The 15845-nt window shown below is 38.4% G+C and overlaps 1 protein-coding gene across 2 annotated transcripts in view; it reads left to right on the top strand.

Moving 5' to 3' along the window:
• Window positions 1-1456: 1456 nt before the first annotated feature.
• The window catches only part of PLOD2 (procollagen-lysine,2-oxoglutarate 5-dioxygenase 2), a 93232-nt gene continuing 78843 nt past the window's right edge, over window positions 1457-15845 (top strand). For both annotated transcript variants that reach the window (XM_012437132.3, XM_012437131.2), the window contains exon 1: window positions 1457-1763. In XM_012437132.3, the coding sequence (XP_012292555.2) occupies window positions 1655-1763 (109 nt within the window). In that variant the 5' untranslated portion in view covers window positions 1457-1654. The remainder of the gene's footprint in view (window positions 1764-15845) is intronic.

The following is a 15845-nucleotide window of genomic DNA, read 5'->3' as shown; positions in this document are numbered from 1 at the left end:
GCTTGCCACACATGAAAGGCTGTTATTAAGGAATCCATCTTTTAGCTTTTTTTCCCTCTTCAGACTAAATAAACCTTATTTCATTCTCACAGGTCATAGTTTCCATTTCTTTAATTATTTGTTACTCTTCTCAGAACTTTCTCCAGTTTTCCTCTTCTTTTAAAAAAACTGAGAGGAAACCTTCAAAACCTTCAGAGTAATAACTGGCTTAGTTCTGGACACAGGAAATGATTCTTTTCTAAAATGTCACATCCCAGGCAACATTTCTTTGCAGGCTTTTCCACCTGTTTTTAATGCTTTCAAGATAAGATGAAAGCATTAAGCTCATCTTATCTTGTGTTAATTTTAGACAAAATGTGATCATAATGGACATATTTTCGACAATTTTCTGTTTTAATTTCAAACACCCAGAGTTAAAACGAGTGTTGTTTCGATTCTGTTTTTTTTCTCATTTCAAGAAAATTTAGGCAGAAGATTCCAGAATGGTAGCAGTCTGGTTCTCTTTCTCATACATGATAGCTTATGTCATTGAATGTATGAGGCAAAACTGTCAAGCTTTTTTCTTAATTGTGCTTTTGCTCCCACTCATTCCAACAGATTCAACCCTTGACTAGTTAAAATGTGAGAACAATAACAACAAAAACTGGAATTTTCTTAGACATCAGTCAAAAGTGGAAGCAGCAGTGGGGACCAAGGCTCGGAGAACTCCATCGCTCCGACATTATCTTTGTGAGTAATTTTCCATGTGGAGTGGAAGATCCTGTAAGCACAGCCCCAGGATTACACACGTTGGGCTCCGATTCCGCAGGATTTACAAGCCTCATTACTGGAAAGCGTCTAAGGCTCTCTTGGCACAAGCGACGGAGCAAGAAATGTTCACTGGACAATAAAAGTTTCGGTTTACGGAGTCAAATAAAAGCACAGCCTTCCTTTTACAGGGTGATGAACCTGCCCCCGAATTAATGAGGGGCGGGCGATCCATTTTCCATGGCTTAGAGTCTGGCGAGGTCCCATTCAGCCAAGATTGCTGCAGATGTGCAGTCTCTTCAGATTGGCTGGAGTATCCAAGTCCACAGAAGAGCAACTTCTCACCCTTCGAGGCTGCTGTGGAAGCTCCTGAGGCAGCAGACAGGAACCGAGACGGGAGCACCGCCCTCCCGCCAGATTCCCGGCGGCTCCTCCTCCCTCTCCCAAACCCACTCCCAAACCAAAGTGCAGGCTTCCCCGTTCCAGCCAGAAGCGCTGCGTGAGCCGCCACACGTAGCCGCAGGCAGCTCCTTAAATAGCGTCCGCGCTGAGCAAACAGTCCAGACGTGGGGCCCGGGAGGGCGAGCGGAGGCGACCGCACCGGGCGCGCAGCGGCGGCGGGTCAGCGGGCGGCCAATAGCCAGGGCGCGGCCCGCCCCGTCGCCTCCCCTCAGGGAGCCTATAAGGCGTCGCAGCGCCCGGGGCGCCAGCTGCTGTGCGCCTCCGCCGACGACCTGACTGACTCTGCTGCGTTACGCGCCGCTCCGACTGCCAGCCGCGCGCCTCGTCCGCCTGCTCCCGCCTGCAATTTCAGCCCGGGGCGGACCTGGGTCCCTGCGCTCTCGCGAGAAGTGCGACGCTGCGGGGCCGTGGGCGTCGGAGCCCGCGCGGCCCTCGAGGGCCGAACATGGGGGGGCGCACGGTGAAGCCTCAGCTGCTGCTCCTTGCGCTCGTCCTTCACCCCTGGAATCCCTGCTTAGGTGCGGACTCGGAGAAGCCCTCGAGCATCCCCACAGGTGAGCACCCCGCGGTCCGCCGCTGTCCCGCCAGGCTCGGCCGTGGGGGTGGGGGGTGGCAGTTCATTCATCCACCAGCCCTTCGGCGGGGGTGGCCAGGTGAGTTAGTGGGGGCCTGTCCCTCCTCTCCAGGGTTCCAGAGTTGCGGTGGGGCGGCGCTGGTCTCAGGGGAAGTGTAGGCGCACCCGCCCCTGTTGGCTCCTTGGAGTTCTCGGAGAACTCAGCGTGCCCGAATTCCCCTGCAGAACAAGTTGAAGTTACCTTTTGGACTTGCGGGTCATGGGCACCAACACATTTCCTGCAGCTCTCCGTTCTCCTCCTTTCTGCGAGTAGGCATGGATTTATCCGTGATGGACGAAGCTGTAGTCCCTCTGTTACCTGAACACGGGGCTTAGTGTACTTTCTGATTGATGGTGACACATTCCTTCCAGCACCCCAGGAAGCAGCCGGTAACACCTCCCTCTTGCCAAAAACAACGCTCAAAAACCTTAGTTGTTTTCAGTAAGGCTGCCTCTCTACCGAGTATCTCCAGGCGGCAGCTTTCCTCCTTTGGGATTTGAAGGGGAAGCTGTGGACACACAGCTACTCCCCTTACCTACCCTTTTCTTGAGCCCGGTTCTGTTTTTGTTTTCAGAAGCTGGAACTGCAGTGAGAGTCTAGTCAAGTTCATGTAAAACAAAACTTTTTACATTTAGCCAGATTAAAGAGAGTTTCACTACATTTGTCTAAACATGCTTTGCTGCCTTTTGCAGCACATGAGAAATTCTTGTTTTCCACATTTGTGCTCAACTTTCTGAAATTAGATCTTGCATTTAAATGACCTTTTTTTTTTTAAGTCATTTTGGCACCATTTTCCCCCCTAGTTAATAAGTGCTTTTCTACTTGAATTTTTCTTAAGCCTAAGGATCGAAATTTCTATTTAAGAGTTACAGTCAAAAAGTGGCATTTGGTCTACAGTCCAGTAATCCATGTAGCAATAGTTTTGTCTTCATCTTTAACTGTTTCAAAAAACGGCTGAACTGCCCATCTTTCTACATTCCTGCCAAACAGTGCTTGCTTTGTTAGCTTAAGAAACTTCACCATTCAGATGGCTTTCTATCAGTTACAGGATGCTTTTCTTTCTGTTAGGTATATGTGGCCATTTAAAAAAGGATTTCTGAACCTCTGTGATTCCTCTAAATTTGAACTAAACTTTTGCATAATTTAAAAATATTTCTTCTAGCGTAATATATAGAAAAAATAATGTAAATGCCTTCAGCAAAATTGGAAATAGAGACATTTAAAAAGGAAAAACAAAACAAAACAAAACAGTTCCCTAGAAAAAATGTCTTTGTTGAAACACCCAAGGAAACTTTTATTGGGAAATAAGATAACCTCTAAGGACGTTGTTATATTTAGAGAGACCTCTTTGGCCTTTGTATATTTTATTCCATTTAATTGCCAAGACCCTTTACTTTTTAATAGAGGACATCCCTTTGTAGCTGCCTTTATGTTTATAGTCAAAATCAACTACCTTTCTCACTCTGGCTTTTAAATTTCATGGAACTGGACAGTAAACTTTTAATGGATTGTCATATCAGAGAAAGGGAATTTTAGATATGAAAGTTTCCTTAGAAGACCACATAATACCCACTGTTTAAATATGTGGACTGGTCACTTTTGGTAAGCAGGTATGGGAATTCAGTTAGGGCCTAAATGTGGGAAAATACTAATTTGTGATTAGTGAAGCCAGCAGTAGTCAGTTTGATTACAAATTTCAGTGTAGGTAGGTGTTCTCATAGGTTATGTGATAACCTAATAAATGTAGAGGTACACTGCTTGATAAGGTGGGCAGAATCATGGACTGTGGTCTATTTTATTCTTTACATATTTCAACTGAAAATTACTAAATGGAAACTTATTCGTTGACAGAAATAACAAGATCTTCTAAAGGACTCTAAATTGTTTAGCTTAATAGTTCTTTAAGAAGAGTGTTTATCTCTAACCCTGTATATTTGTCAACATGTCCCAGCTAACCAGAAAGAAATGGATTAGATCACAATTTCTTGGTCCTATTGACATTTTTGAGCCAGACACTTTTTTCCTTTTGGGGACTATCCTGTGCATTGATGTTTAGCAGTATCCTTAACTTCTGTGCACTAGATGCCAGTAGTATTCCCTTTCTGATCTGAGCACAAAAAAAAAAAAAAGGCCAAATGTCCCCAGAGGGACGAAATTGCCCAGGGTAGAGAGTCACTGGATTAGACAAATCTATTTGTATTTGAGGCAATGTGGCATTATAGTGTTACTGGAATAATAACAGCAAATCATTTTTGAAAACAAATATTTATAGTGATTTTCAATTTTTCCACTGTAGTTGGGAATGTGATGCACATTCATCAATTTTTGGAGTATAATTTTTCCTACCTCTGCTGCTTTGTTGATCAGAGTTGAGAACATCGCTTTTTGTTAAATTTTCGAGAGTTCTGTGTGCTGTGCATGGAAAGACTAGAAAAGATTTTGGTTAAAATAATCGTTTTCTCTGAAAATAATGTATAGGAATTGTTACCTGAAAATTATATCATTATGGGAGCTTTCAGAGGCTGAACCTTGCTAATCAGTGCCATTAAATCAGTTTCGTACCCTGATTTATCTTTCCTGCACTTTTTGCCTTCTAGATGGGATAAGAAAAGGGTGGATGTATTCCTGCCAAGTCTTTGCCTTCAGGTCTCCAGACCTGGATCAAATTTGTGTGTGTTTTCTGAGGCACCTTACTGTTCTGTGATCTAAATTGGGTAGAAAACAAGTTTTGAGCAAAAATAAAGGAAATGGTTTTAGATGTTTCTGTCAAGACCAGTATTTTTCTACTACATTCATTCGTTTATAAACTCTCTAATTTACTGTGGTACATTCAAGGAAAAAAGGAAAGGTTTGTCCCTATGTACTGATGCAAACCAGCAATTTATGGGGTGGAGAGGGAAAGAGCAAGATCCTGGAGAAACCTCTGGAAGAGAGAGGGTCTTGTCCTCTATGTGCTTTCTGTATTCTGTGCTTCAGTCATACAGAATGACATATCATCCATAAACAGACAATGCCTTTTACTTCACATGAAAACAGACGTATAAAACAACTCTAGAGAATGTGAAGACAAGAAATGAAAATTAAATTGAGCTACCTTTTTACTATCCATCACATGGAATAAAGCATCTAATTAGCTGATCGTACCAAACGACAGGATGGGAATTTACTGTTGATGGAAGCGCAGTATCTGTGAAGAACAATGTAATGTCTACTGGAATTGAGAATCCACATGTCCTGTAATCCTAGATATATACATGAATAGCAGTCTCAACTTTCTGTTCCTTCCTTTTTAGGTTTTTGAAATCCTGTTTATTGTTTAAGTCTAGCTCCTAGGGAATTCTTCCCCTTGCTATTTTTGTTTGGTTCTTTTTAACTTCTTAATGTAGTTGGTTTATACAAATCATATTTACTTTGTACAATAGGTCCTTCTGTTTAATACATTATAAACTCTTTAAAGTGAAGGGCTGAGTTTTATTCATTTTTATGCTCTTCGGTGTCTACACTGTTCTTTTGCCACAAAGACATTCTCAGGTTTTCTTTACTGAGTTTCTGGCCTTTTCTTAGATTTATGAAAAGTAGCATGCAGTCACTGAGGTTGTTAGTTGCTCCTTCCCTCAGAACTTTATCTGAATTCACCGAGCTTCCTTTCTCTGCTTGGGGACCCATATGCTATGTGATTTAACAGCTTAAAAGTGAAATATCTGCTGCCTTCTTTCTCAACCATGTTTGGCAACCCTTCTCCATAGATTGTATTTCCCCCTTTACCTGCTTTACTCAATACGACGTGGTACCTTCACTATTACTTTCAGGTGGTTGGGTATCATAAGTTTTTTAATAGGTGGTGAAATGGAGATTTGGAATAGTTATATAACTTGCACAAGCTCACAGAGCTAGAAAGCAGTAGAAGAGAAGCCTGCGCCTTTTCTTCAGACTGTGCTTGCCTTTCCAGACCTCATAATTGTTCTCTTGAACTTTTGGGACCTATGGGAAAGAAACAGAAGCTGGGCATCAGTGACTTAGAGAAACAAATGGAATGCTTTGCTAAAGGGGAAAATACATAATTTGCAGGTTACGTAAAAGGAGGAGAAAGGAGTAGGCACAGGCTGAAGGAAAACTGGGCGCTAGGCCAGCGTGGTAAATTACGGTCCATAGGCCAAATGTAGCAGATCCAAAACAGCTACTTGTGTTTGTGTGGCATATGAACTAGCAATGATATTTACATTTTTAAATGTTTGAAAAATACCAAAAGGAGAATAATATATTATAAAACATGAAAATTATAGGAAATTAAAGGTTTATTGGCTCCCAGCCACATTCATTCATTTATGTATTGTGTGGCTGCTTTGGTGCTACAAGGCAGAGCTGAGTAGTGGTTACAGAGACTATAAGGCCTCAAAGTCTGAAATATTTACTAGCTAGTCTTGTACAGAAGAACTTTGCTGAACCTTGCCTTAGGAGATGACATTCCCACTTAAGCTGTGTGGCTCATGCAGATCTGCTGTTGGAAGGAGCTGGATTCTGGACAGTAGCAGCTGGCTCTGGGCATTTCGGAGACCTGTTTTTCATTTTTGGATTTGCCAGTGATTCCTATGGTGTTTTGCATTCAAACATAGAGTTTTTCTGTTACATCGTTTTAAACACAGTGCTTGAAGCTAACAAGACATGTTCTTTGGTGTAAATAGCGTTCTCATGATCAAAAATGAATAAAACACTCTGATGGCTAGTTGGAAAGCAGATGCATATTTCTTCTTCAGAGTTTGAATATATTCTAGAAATTTGTTCTAGAAACCTGGTTATGAATTTGTGGCTGAGCTCCTGGGAGGAAATAATTAGCACATTTATCAATGAGTATTTTTGTTCCTCTTTAATCATTGCTATAAACCAGGCTAAACTGAGAATTTAGTGGCTTTTAAAGTGACATATTCTTTTTAATTTACATTTTACTCATTTGCATTTGCTGTTGATTGCTTGCCTCGCCAAACTAAACTGAACAGAACTAATTTTCAAAGCTATTGAAATTGCAGTTAAAAATAGTTATCTAGAATAGTAGAATTATAGAGTATTACTTTATTTATTTACTTATAGACAAGGTCTCACTCTGTGGGTCAGGCTGGAATGCAGTGATGCTATCATAGCTCACTACAGCCTGGAACTCCTGGGCTCAGGTGATCCTACTTATCGCTTCAGTCTCCCAAATAGCTGGGACTACAACTCTTTTGTTATTTGTTGTCTTCATTCTTCTTACTACCTTAAAGCCTACGTGTTGCAACCAAATTTGGTAATTACACTATTAAAGATGGTGTAGCAGTACAGAATTGATTACTGCCCGACTGTGTCACAAAGATACCTCTTCAAAAAATACTGCTTATAATTTAAAAATATAGTAACTTCAAATAAGTTTTTGTTTTCAGAGTAACTTTACAAGCAATTCAAAGAGCAAAGATAACATTGTTTTTATACACAGAAGGAAGATTTTCTTTAAAGATTTTCTTTTGTGTATTAAAAGAGGGAATGTACTTTTGTTAATAATTTTAATTTGGTTTTCTTTAAAACAATGCAATCAGGTTTGTACATTTACATACTTACATACTAATTGACTCATGCATTTTTTTTCAGGCCTTGATTGTTTTAGTAGCATATTGTGGCAGATTTAGAAAAATAATTTTAAAATTCCTATTTTAAAATTTGGACATACCTCCCCTTTCTTGAATTTATTTCTTAAAGGAGATGTGATTAATTGAGAAAATACTTAATTTGCTAGTGTGGAATTATGCTTCATGTTTACAGTTTCTTTTCTGCTATGAGAAATTAGGTTTAAAGTTTAGTTTGTATAGGTTTGTAAATAAATTTTAACCAGGAAAAAAAATCTATAAATAGCAACTGGATAACCTTTGCTTTTCATTTCAAGAGCAATTAACACTATTTTTTACAAGAGAGTATCAGCCTGTGCAAGTTCATGAATGATGGGGATACTCCCCAGGCATTATCAATACAGAAGTGACAAGTTATACTACATTGGAGTGTCCTTTCCTTTTTGGCTGAAGAACTACTGTATTTTTTATCAAAATCTACACCAGAAGTTAAAAAAAACACATTTCAAGTTTGAATACAATTTAAAGAACATGATTATTACTGTAAATATACTTAATAGACTTTTAATACAAGTAAGAGTCTTGGTGAACATACAGCTAAAATGAGGGGCTAATTGAGGTGGGGGAGTGGTCAGGACAAGTGTTTCTAATAAACATTGGTGAATTTTAAAAAATGGGCCAGAGTTAAAATTAATTATCATTTGTTATACTGATAGTTTATTGATTTTAATGTTGCTTTTCTTATCTTGTGTGCATAAGACATCCTGGTGTTTATTGCATTAACTAATCATCTGCTCAGTCAATTTGGCGTTATATTCACAAATTTTTACAAGGAACTTTCTCATTTGCTTTCCAGTTACTGCTAACCTATTTTAGGGTTCCTTCCAAAGGATAGGTGAGAGACAGGACTTTCCATTGATTTAAATGCTGTTTTTCTACATTTTTTTCTTTCTTTTTTTGCTGTGCACAGCAAAAAATCTTTATGGGACAAAGGAATTTTCAAGCACACATAACTTTTATTGTTCTTGACACTACCCCGATCAGCCTCAGACATTCAAGTGCAGTAAGGAGATACTGAATATGCATCATGTTCCATAGTTTGACCCTCCCACAGGCACAACAACAAGTGGAATAGATATGTGGATTTTGGCAACCTTGGCTTCCTGATGCTAGGGCATCTATCTGGCCTGGGAGAAGAAAAGCTCCAGAAGCTATACTTCTTTATTCCGGAGCCCCGGCATACAGTGTCTCATAGGCAAGGCTGCTCTGTCATTGACTATTCTGTTTTAAATGGCTTGAAGCCATAACTTGTGTGGGCTTTGAGGTGCAAAATACTTATAGATGCTGCACACAGGGCTGAGAAGGGAGCCAGTAACATGGAGGTCTTTTTAAATGCATTCTCTAACAGGTTCTTTAAACATTTAAATCTTTCCTTCCTGTTTCTAGCAATGTACTAAACACCAACAGCGATTTCATCTTTAACAAATTAGACAAATATAGAGTTTAAATTATTTCTTTCTTAAAAAAGGAACCAGCTAACAGTTTGCTGGTAGCAGAAAATGATCTCCTTAATTTGATCACCTGGGGAAGTCTTACAGCACTGTTATGAAGAGGGCAGATGGGTTCTTTGATGGGATTTTCCAGTCTTGCCCAAGGCAGCTGTGAGGCTCCTTGTCTTCAGAGCCCTCTTCTTTTGCTCTGGCCATGCTGGTTCTTTCCTGGCCTCCAGCTGGCACCACTGTGGTGACCAGAATGCTCTGCTTGTCCAGGGCCTTTGGAATTCCTGCCGGCTATGTCTAGAGAAGGACAGTCCTCCTTTTCTTCTTAGTTTAGTTTAGACGAGGTTGGAATTTTTTAAACAGTAACTTTACTAAGTAACCAAGGGCAAAACAAAACAAAACCCTACACTGGAAAATCACCAAAGCAAAGAAATGAACAGACTTACAAAGTAGAGATTCAGAGTTTTTACTCTCCTCTGACTTTAGTATAGTTAGATACCTGCACACCCGGCACATTTTGGGGGTTCATAAGTTCTGCTTCCTTGCCCAGCGTTTCTTTCTCCTCTCTTCACTCTCATTTCTCACTCTTCCTACCACTTCCTTTTTTTTTTTTTTGAGATGGAGTCTTGCTCTGTCACCAGGCTGGAGTGCAGTGGCGCAATCTTGGCTCACTGCAACCTCCGCCTCCTGGGTTCAAGCGATTCTTCCACCTCAGCCTCCTGAGTAGCTGGGACCACAGGTGCGTGCCACCACGCCTGGCTAATTTTTTTGTATTTTTAGTAGAGACAGGGTTTCACCGTGTTGGTCAGGATGGTCTCGACTTCTTGACCTCGTGATCCGCCCGCCTCGGCCTCCCTAAGTGCTGGGATTACAGGCGTGAGCCACCGCACCCGGCCCTACCACTTCCTTTTATGCAGACCACTCTTCTCTATGGTTGGAGTCCATAAGGTCCATGGGTAGACAAGTGCTAATAGATGGCCTAGGTATATTTGTCATTTCTTAGGGACATATTAGCATAACTCTAGCCATTGGGCACTTTATTTTCTTCTATAGGTAGACATTTTTTATGCTGTTGCCCATAACTACTTATGTATTGCCTTAGTTCTTGATTTTAGTGGCAATTTGTATATGCTTTTATAAACCAACATAATTTTGTAAATTTACATTAGTTTATTTAGCTAAGCTTTACAAATTCACTCATAATGCAGTTTTTTTCTAGAGGTAACTAACAGCATTGTAACTTCTGAGATGCAAATGTATGCTAACAATAATTCCCATTGTGTAATACTGTAAAATTTTGATAATTAATATTTTTAAGTATAATTGGAGTATTTATTGACTGGCTAGTCTGTGTTCTGTTGCTTTGTGTGAGGGAAAAACAGAAAAACCAGAATGAACAAACAAAAACCATACAAGGTTCAGTTGCTGTTCTGTATTGAAATTCTAAGATTCTTACAGGGAAAATAAGGCATAAAACTGGGCAAATCAAATGAATACTTAACGGGTAAGCAACCTGAGCTGCAGGAAGAACTCACACATCTGGCATCAGGAAAGCTGTATGTAAGTTCTCATCCTTGCACTCACCCACCTTGAGCTGATTCTTGAGCCTCTTCAGACTTCACTTGAAATTTGTGATCCTTATAGTGCTGTGATTTGATGTCTTTTGACTTTTAAGTGTCAGAATGATGGTAGAGACAGAGTGCTACAGGAATCAGAAAAGAGGTCTCAAGAAAACTTACTACTAATATATTTGGTAGGCCAAAGAAGGCATAGATGCAAGGTTGTTTTGTGTTTTAAATTCTACTTTTTCTACTACTTATTGTATCAAGGGTTGGACTTGGCCAGGACTTGGTGTTGTTTTTTCTCTAATTAGCTTTTGATTTAGATGCAGGACAGTAGGCCAAGAATAACTAGAATTAAATTTACATTTAAAAATACTCCAAGTATTTTTATATGAGAAGAGAAAACAGTCTGGTGTTTATATGCAGCTATTTTCTGTCTTCAGAGATGAACCATATCCTCTTCAATACATTTAAATATTGTAAGCTGTTGAAAAAATAAACTTAACATTCATCTGTTTCAGTGCTTTTAAGTTAAATAAATTAATAATTATGCTGGTAACTTTTTTTTTTAACTTTTAGGTTCGGGGGTACATGTGAAGGTTTGTTACACAGGTGAACTGATGTAATGGGAGTTTGTTGTACAGATTATTTCATCACCCGGGTATTAAGCCCAGTACCCAGTAGTTACCGTCTCTGCTCGTCTCTCTCCTTCCACTGTCACCCTCAAGTCCAGCCCAGTGTCTGTTGTTCTCTTCTTTGTGTTCATGAGTTCTCATCATTTAGCTTCTGCGTATATAAGTGAGAATATTCAGTATTTGGATTTTAGTTTTCAGAGGATAAAAGCCTCCAGCTCCATCCATATTCTCACAAAAGACATGATCTCATTCTTTTTTATGGCTACATGGAAGTTAAGAAAAAGTATTATAATATAAACTACTTAAAAACTGGGGACTCTTTTCCAACTAGATCCACCTTTTAGATTCATTCATTATCTTTAAAATATGATTGCATTTAGTGAACTGAAACATGGTAAATATAAATGAAATGAATTTGTAGGAGAAAAGTATTTATGTGCATACATACATGTATGTATGTGTATGTACACATATGTGTTTACTAGCCATGGAGATTATTGTTGAGCCTTAAGAAAGGAATAGAAACTATGAGTTTTAATCTGGACATTTCTTCTTTGATATATTGCTAGGTCATTGTCACAGTAGCATTTGTTCTACATGTGTTTGCATCTTTAGACTGGAGCATATCTAGTGAGTGGTATACTCTCAGCTTAATCCTTGGAGAAGATGGTGGTGTCCAGTTATTTTTTTTTCTGGCTATTTTTCCTATTGTTTCTAGAAGGATTTTATGTAAATTTAAGGAAGCAGTTCAAACAAAACAATTGGAAGGGAAAGAGGGTGACTCTATTTTACAAACATATATAGTTACTTATACAGTTATTTTTCAAGTATAAGATTAGCAAATATTACAGAAGTATTTATCCTGGGTGTTGGTTTTTGGAAATTAACCATGATTTATTGAACAAGCAAATAAATACCAGTAGCTTTACTTTTGTACAGTATATTAGGTAAAATAAAAATCTGGTTTATTAAAATGGTAAACTAACTTTTATCTTACTATTTAATATCACTTACTTGATATTTTATGTTCCTCAAGTATAAACATGTCTTTTAGAAATCAAGTATTACATTCTAAACAGCTAGTATAATATCCTAAACAACCACGCTTCTCTTCTTCATTGAAAGTCATTAAATGGCTCTATAACTCTAGTACCAGCAACTCCATAGATAAGTGGGTTTTTTCATGTAGAGAAAAAAGATAAACTAAGAAGTCTACTTTTGAACTGTATACACAAACTTAAAAAATAACTATAATTGATAGTTATATCTCATTTTCTATAACTAGATTTAAATTCTTTATTGATGCAAGGCATGAATTTTTCTTAATGATTCTCAGAATATCCCACACTTAAATTAGTTTAAAAGCATGTTTGATTTGTAGAAAATTCTTTCGAAAAAGAGTCCTATTCAGTTTGAAGAGGTGATTGGAGGCAGAGGGTAAGTGAAATAGAGGAAGGGAAATTGCTTTTAAGTGTGGTAGAAAATTACAAAATATGTGACTTCAATGAGTTTACACAATTTATTCAGAAAAATCTGAACTAGAAGCCACTGCTGAGTGCTGTCAAGGGAAATTTTGCCTATGTAAAATGTGACACTGAATTCTTCCCTGAGCAGAAATAAGGTTTGGGTAGTTTCATCCTTGGGATTTATTTATCTTGATTATGTTTATTGCTGTTGTAGCATTTCATATTAACTGTATTAAATGGAATATCAAAGCCATTCTTTGCATGCCATGATTTTCAACCTGTGGTCCAGTGTGCATGGACCCTGATGCAACATACACATTGAGAGAGTGTGTATTTGTTTTTTATTTGGTTTCAGGAAGTCAGCTGGTTACTTCAGTAATCAGCACAGATTCAGAAATATAGATGCTGTAATTTTATGATGCGGTAATGAATGTATTTCTTATTGGATGAGGGTGTTTCATATTGCTTGGTATTTCTGATAAATTTTAGTACAAGTTTGTTGTGCTTTGAATTATTGGAGAGTTGCGTTATTTCCTCTTTTTTTCTGATTAAGTGTATTACAAAGAATTTGAGAATGATACTTTTTAAATATTAGGGCAAATGCAGAAATAGTACAGAGGAGTGTTTGCTTTCTTGATACAGCCAGAGGGAACTCTCTATACAAGGAGACTAGAGACTCTAACTTTGAACTTCAGAACTTTGAAGTTATTTTTTCTCATTCCTCTGATTTATTCTTGGTATTCAGGTATATTACTTTGCTCATTATTTTGTCTCTGTCTTTTTTTGTTTGTTTCATCTGTAGTGAAAAGTAAGTGTGTGTGTGTGTGTGTGTGTGTGCATGCGCCCGCCTGCCTGTATAAATAATTATGTATCTGAAATAGGTAAAGATTATTTTTAACATGATCTTAATATTGTTATTGCATTCAACAGTGATTCCTTAATGTTATTTAATACCTATCCAAGTTCGCCTTTGCCCCTTTTTCTCAAATATGTGTTTTTATAGTTGATTTGTTTGATCCAGATCCATAAATTTATTTTCCTAAACACCTTCCAAGTTGTCACTACCTTAGTCTATACTGCATGACGCTGGTAGCCTCAGGATCAAACCTAGCCTGCATATTGTTTTTCAAAAGTCTCAAATTAAGTTCTATGTTTTTTAAATCAGGAAATTTTACTTAAAAATCAGAATTTTTCTTGTCTTGGGGGAAAAAAAAAAGGAAAAGAAGGCCTGGAAACCTGAGTTTGCCTTCCCATATAGCCACAACAGCTGGCTGACTCTGAGGATTCCTCTCTTTGTAGGGGGTACTTGTGCACTCTGGTGACTTCTAGTTACCATAGCAGGTGCCTGGACTCTTCACATATGTGTTTTCAACCCCTCTCAGTTTACATCACTGAAATAGATAATTATCATTGTTCCTAAAATTATTTCTCTGTCTCATCTTTCTTGAGTCCAGTGACTTAATCAGAGGGGTTTTGTCCCCTCTGGAATATTTGATAACGTCTAGAGTTGTGAGCAGTGGGTGTTACTGGCATCCTGTGGGTAGAGTCCAGGGACTCTGCTAAAATGTCCTACATTGCACAGTATGACCCTATCACTCTTTCCCATCCCTATTCCAAGAAAGAATTATCTGGCCCCAAATGTCAGTAGTGCTGAAGTTGAGAAACTCTGCTACAGTCTGATGGTGTCCTTCTAATTTCACTGCCCTGCTACTAGTGCCTTCTCTATTTCCAAGTGTATTTATTACTGTTTCCCAATTTGCACTCTCTATTCATACTGGATTCCTCACTGTCCAACCAAGATATCATGCTTTTACCCATCTTTTTGGGGAGGGGGGTGTTGTATTTCCAGGTCCCTTGACTGTCAAAATACTGTTTGTCATTTTTAAGGCCTCTATCTAGCTCATTGAGGTAGCTGTTTCTTATGACATTTTATCACAATATTCTCAAAAAATTATTTTGTTGTAACTGGAAAATTCCTTGAAAATCTGTTTGAACACTTTCCCTCATTACAGTCTCTGCTTCTCCAATCTGAGAAACTGAACCTAGATATATTAAGTCTTATATTCTAGTTTTTTTTCTAGGTTTTTTTTTTTTTATAGATTTTTATTGTCCGTTCAATGTTTAACTCCTGCAGTATTTGTTGCAAATATATAATCTGTGATTTTAATTAGTGTTTAGTATGTTATTCTCAGTCTTTTCATGTGAATTAACTTTACTTTCTTAGCTGGATTTTAACCTGCCAGAGGATAGAGATTGTATCTCTTGAATTGCTGTGCCTCAGAACTCCCAGCCTCTGGAAGCTTCACTGCCTATAGGCCTTACAGGGGGCCAGTCAGTTAACCCATGGCTTACCCTAGTCACAACTAACAAGATAAGTGGGAACCCTGTGTTGGTCAGGGCTCTATTCAAAAGAAGAACCCATTTTAGATATTTTGAACAAAAGTAGATTAAACAGAAGTAATTACAAGGTTATACAATTATTGGAAAGCCTGGAAGAAGAGGCTTTAACAAAGCTTCTAGTAGTGACTTCTAGAACAGCGGAAAGAGCTGACCAAAGTAGGTAGGAGGTTATTACCTCTGTCCCAGTTGGGAATCAGGAGCCCACCATTGGAAGGAAGTATTGAGTTCAGAAATAGGCTTCCATAGAATGTAATCCAGAGATGAGGAAGCTGTCTCCATTGATTCCTTATGCCCATGAATATAATGACTATACCAACAATGCAGAATTCAACCACAGTCTTTGCTGCTGTTAATATGTCTTTCTCTTTCTTTCTCTTCACCACCCTCCTCCTCAGCTCCCACAAAGTGTGGGACTGATCCTAGAACACTGGTGTAGGGTAAACTATATCCTTCTGACCCTGCTTACCAATGGAAATGGCCAAAAGTGATAGGGAGAGGACCATCTGTTTGTCAAATCTCATAGGAACATCTGAAAGGAGGGGTATAATTTACATCCAGTTATTTAGTTCCAAAGAACTTGCAGAAATGCACCTTTAATATTTGCTTTTCTCATTACTTTCTTCAGTGATTGTTCTTCTTGACGCTTTGTAAAGCATTAAATTATTTTAAATTTTTATGGATTTTTTGACAGTAGGGACCCAAGTAAGGACTTAGCATTACATGAAATACATGCTTTTTAACGTGGAACTCTATTATAAAGTTCTAAGCACATTGAATACTTTGTCACCTTTTAAGAAGAGCAATTATTTAGAAATTCATGGGATAAAAGAAAACTATGAAATAGATGCAACTAAGTGAAAGAAATTTAT

The sequence above is a fragment of the Aotus nancymaae genome, unplaced genomic scaffold, assembly GCF_030222135.1.
Source record: "Aotus nancymaae isolate 86718 unplaced genomic scaffold, 86718_ANA_hifiasm-v0.15.2.pri h1tg000019l, whole genome shotgun sequence".
Lineage (NCBI taxonomy): Eukaryota > Metazoa > Chordata > Mammalia > Primates > Aotidae > Aotus > Aotus nancymaae.
This window is presented reverse-complemented; position numbering and strand designations above follow the sequence as displayed.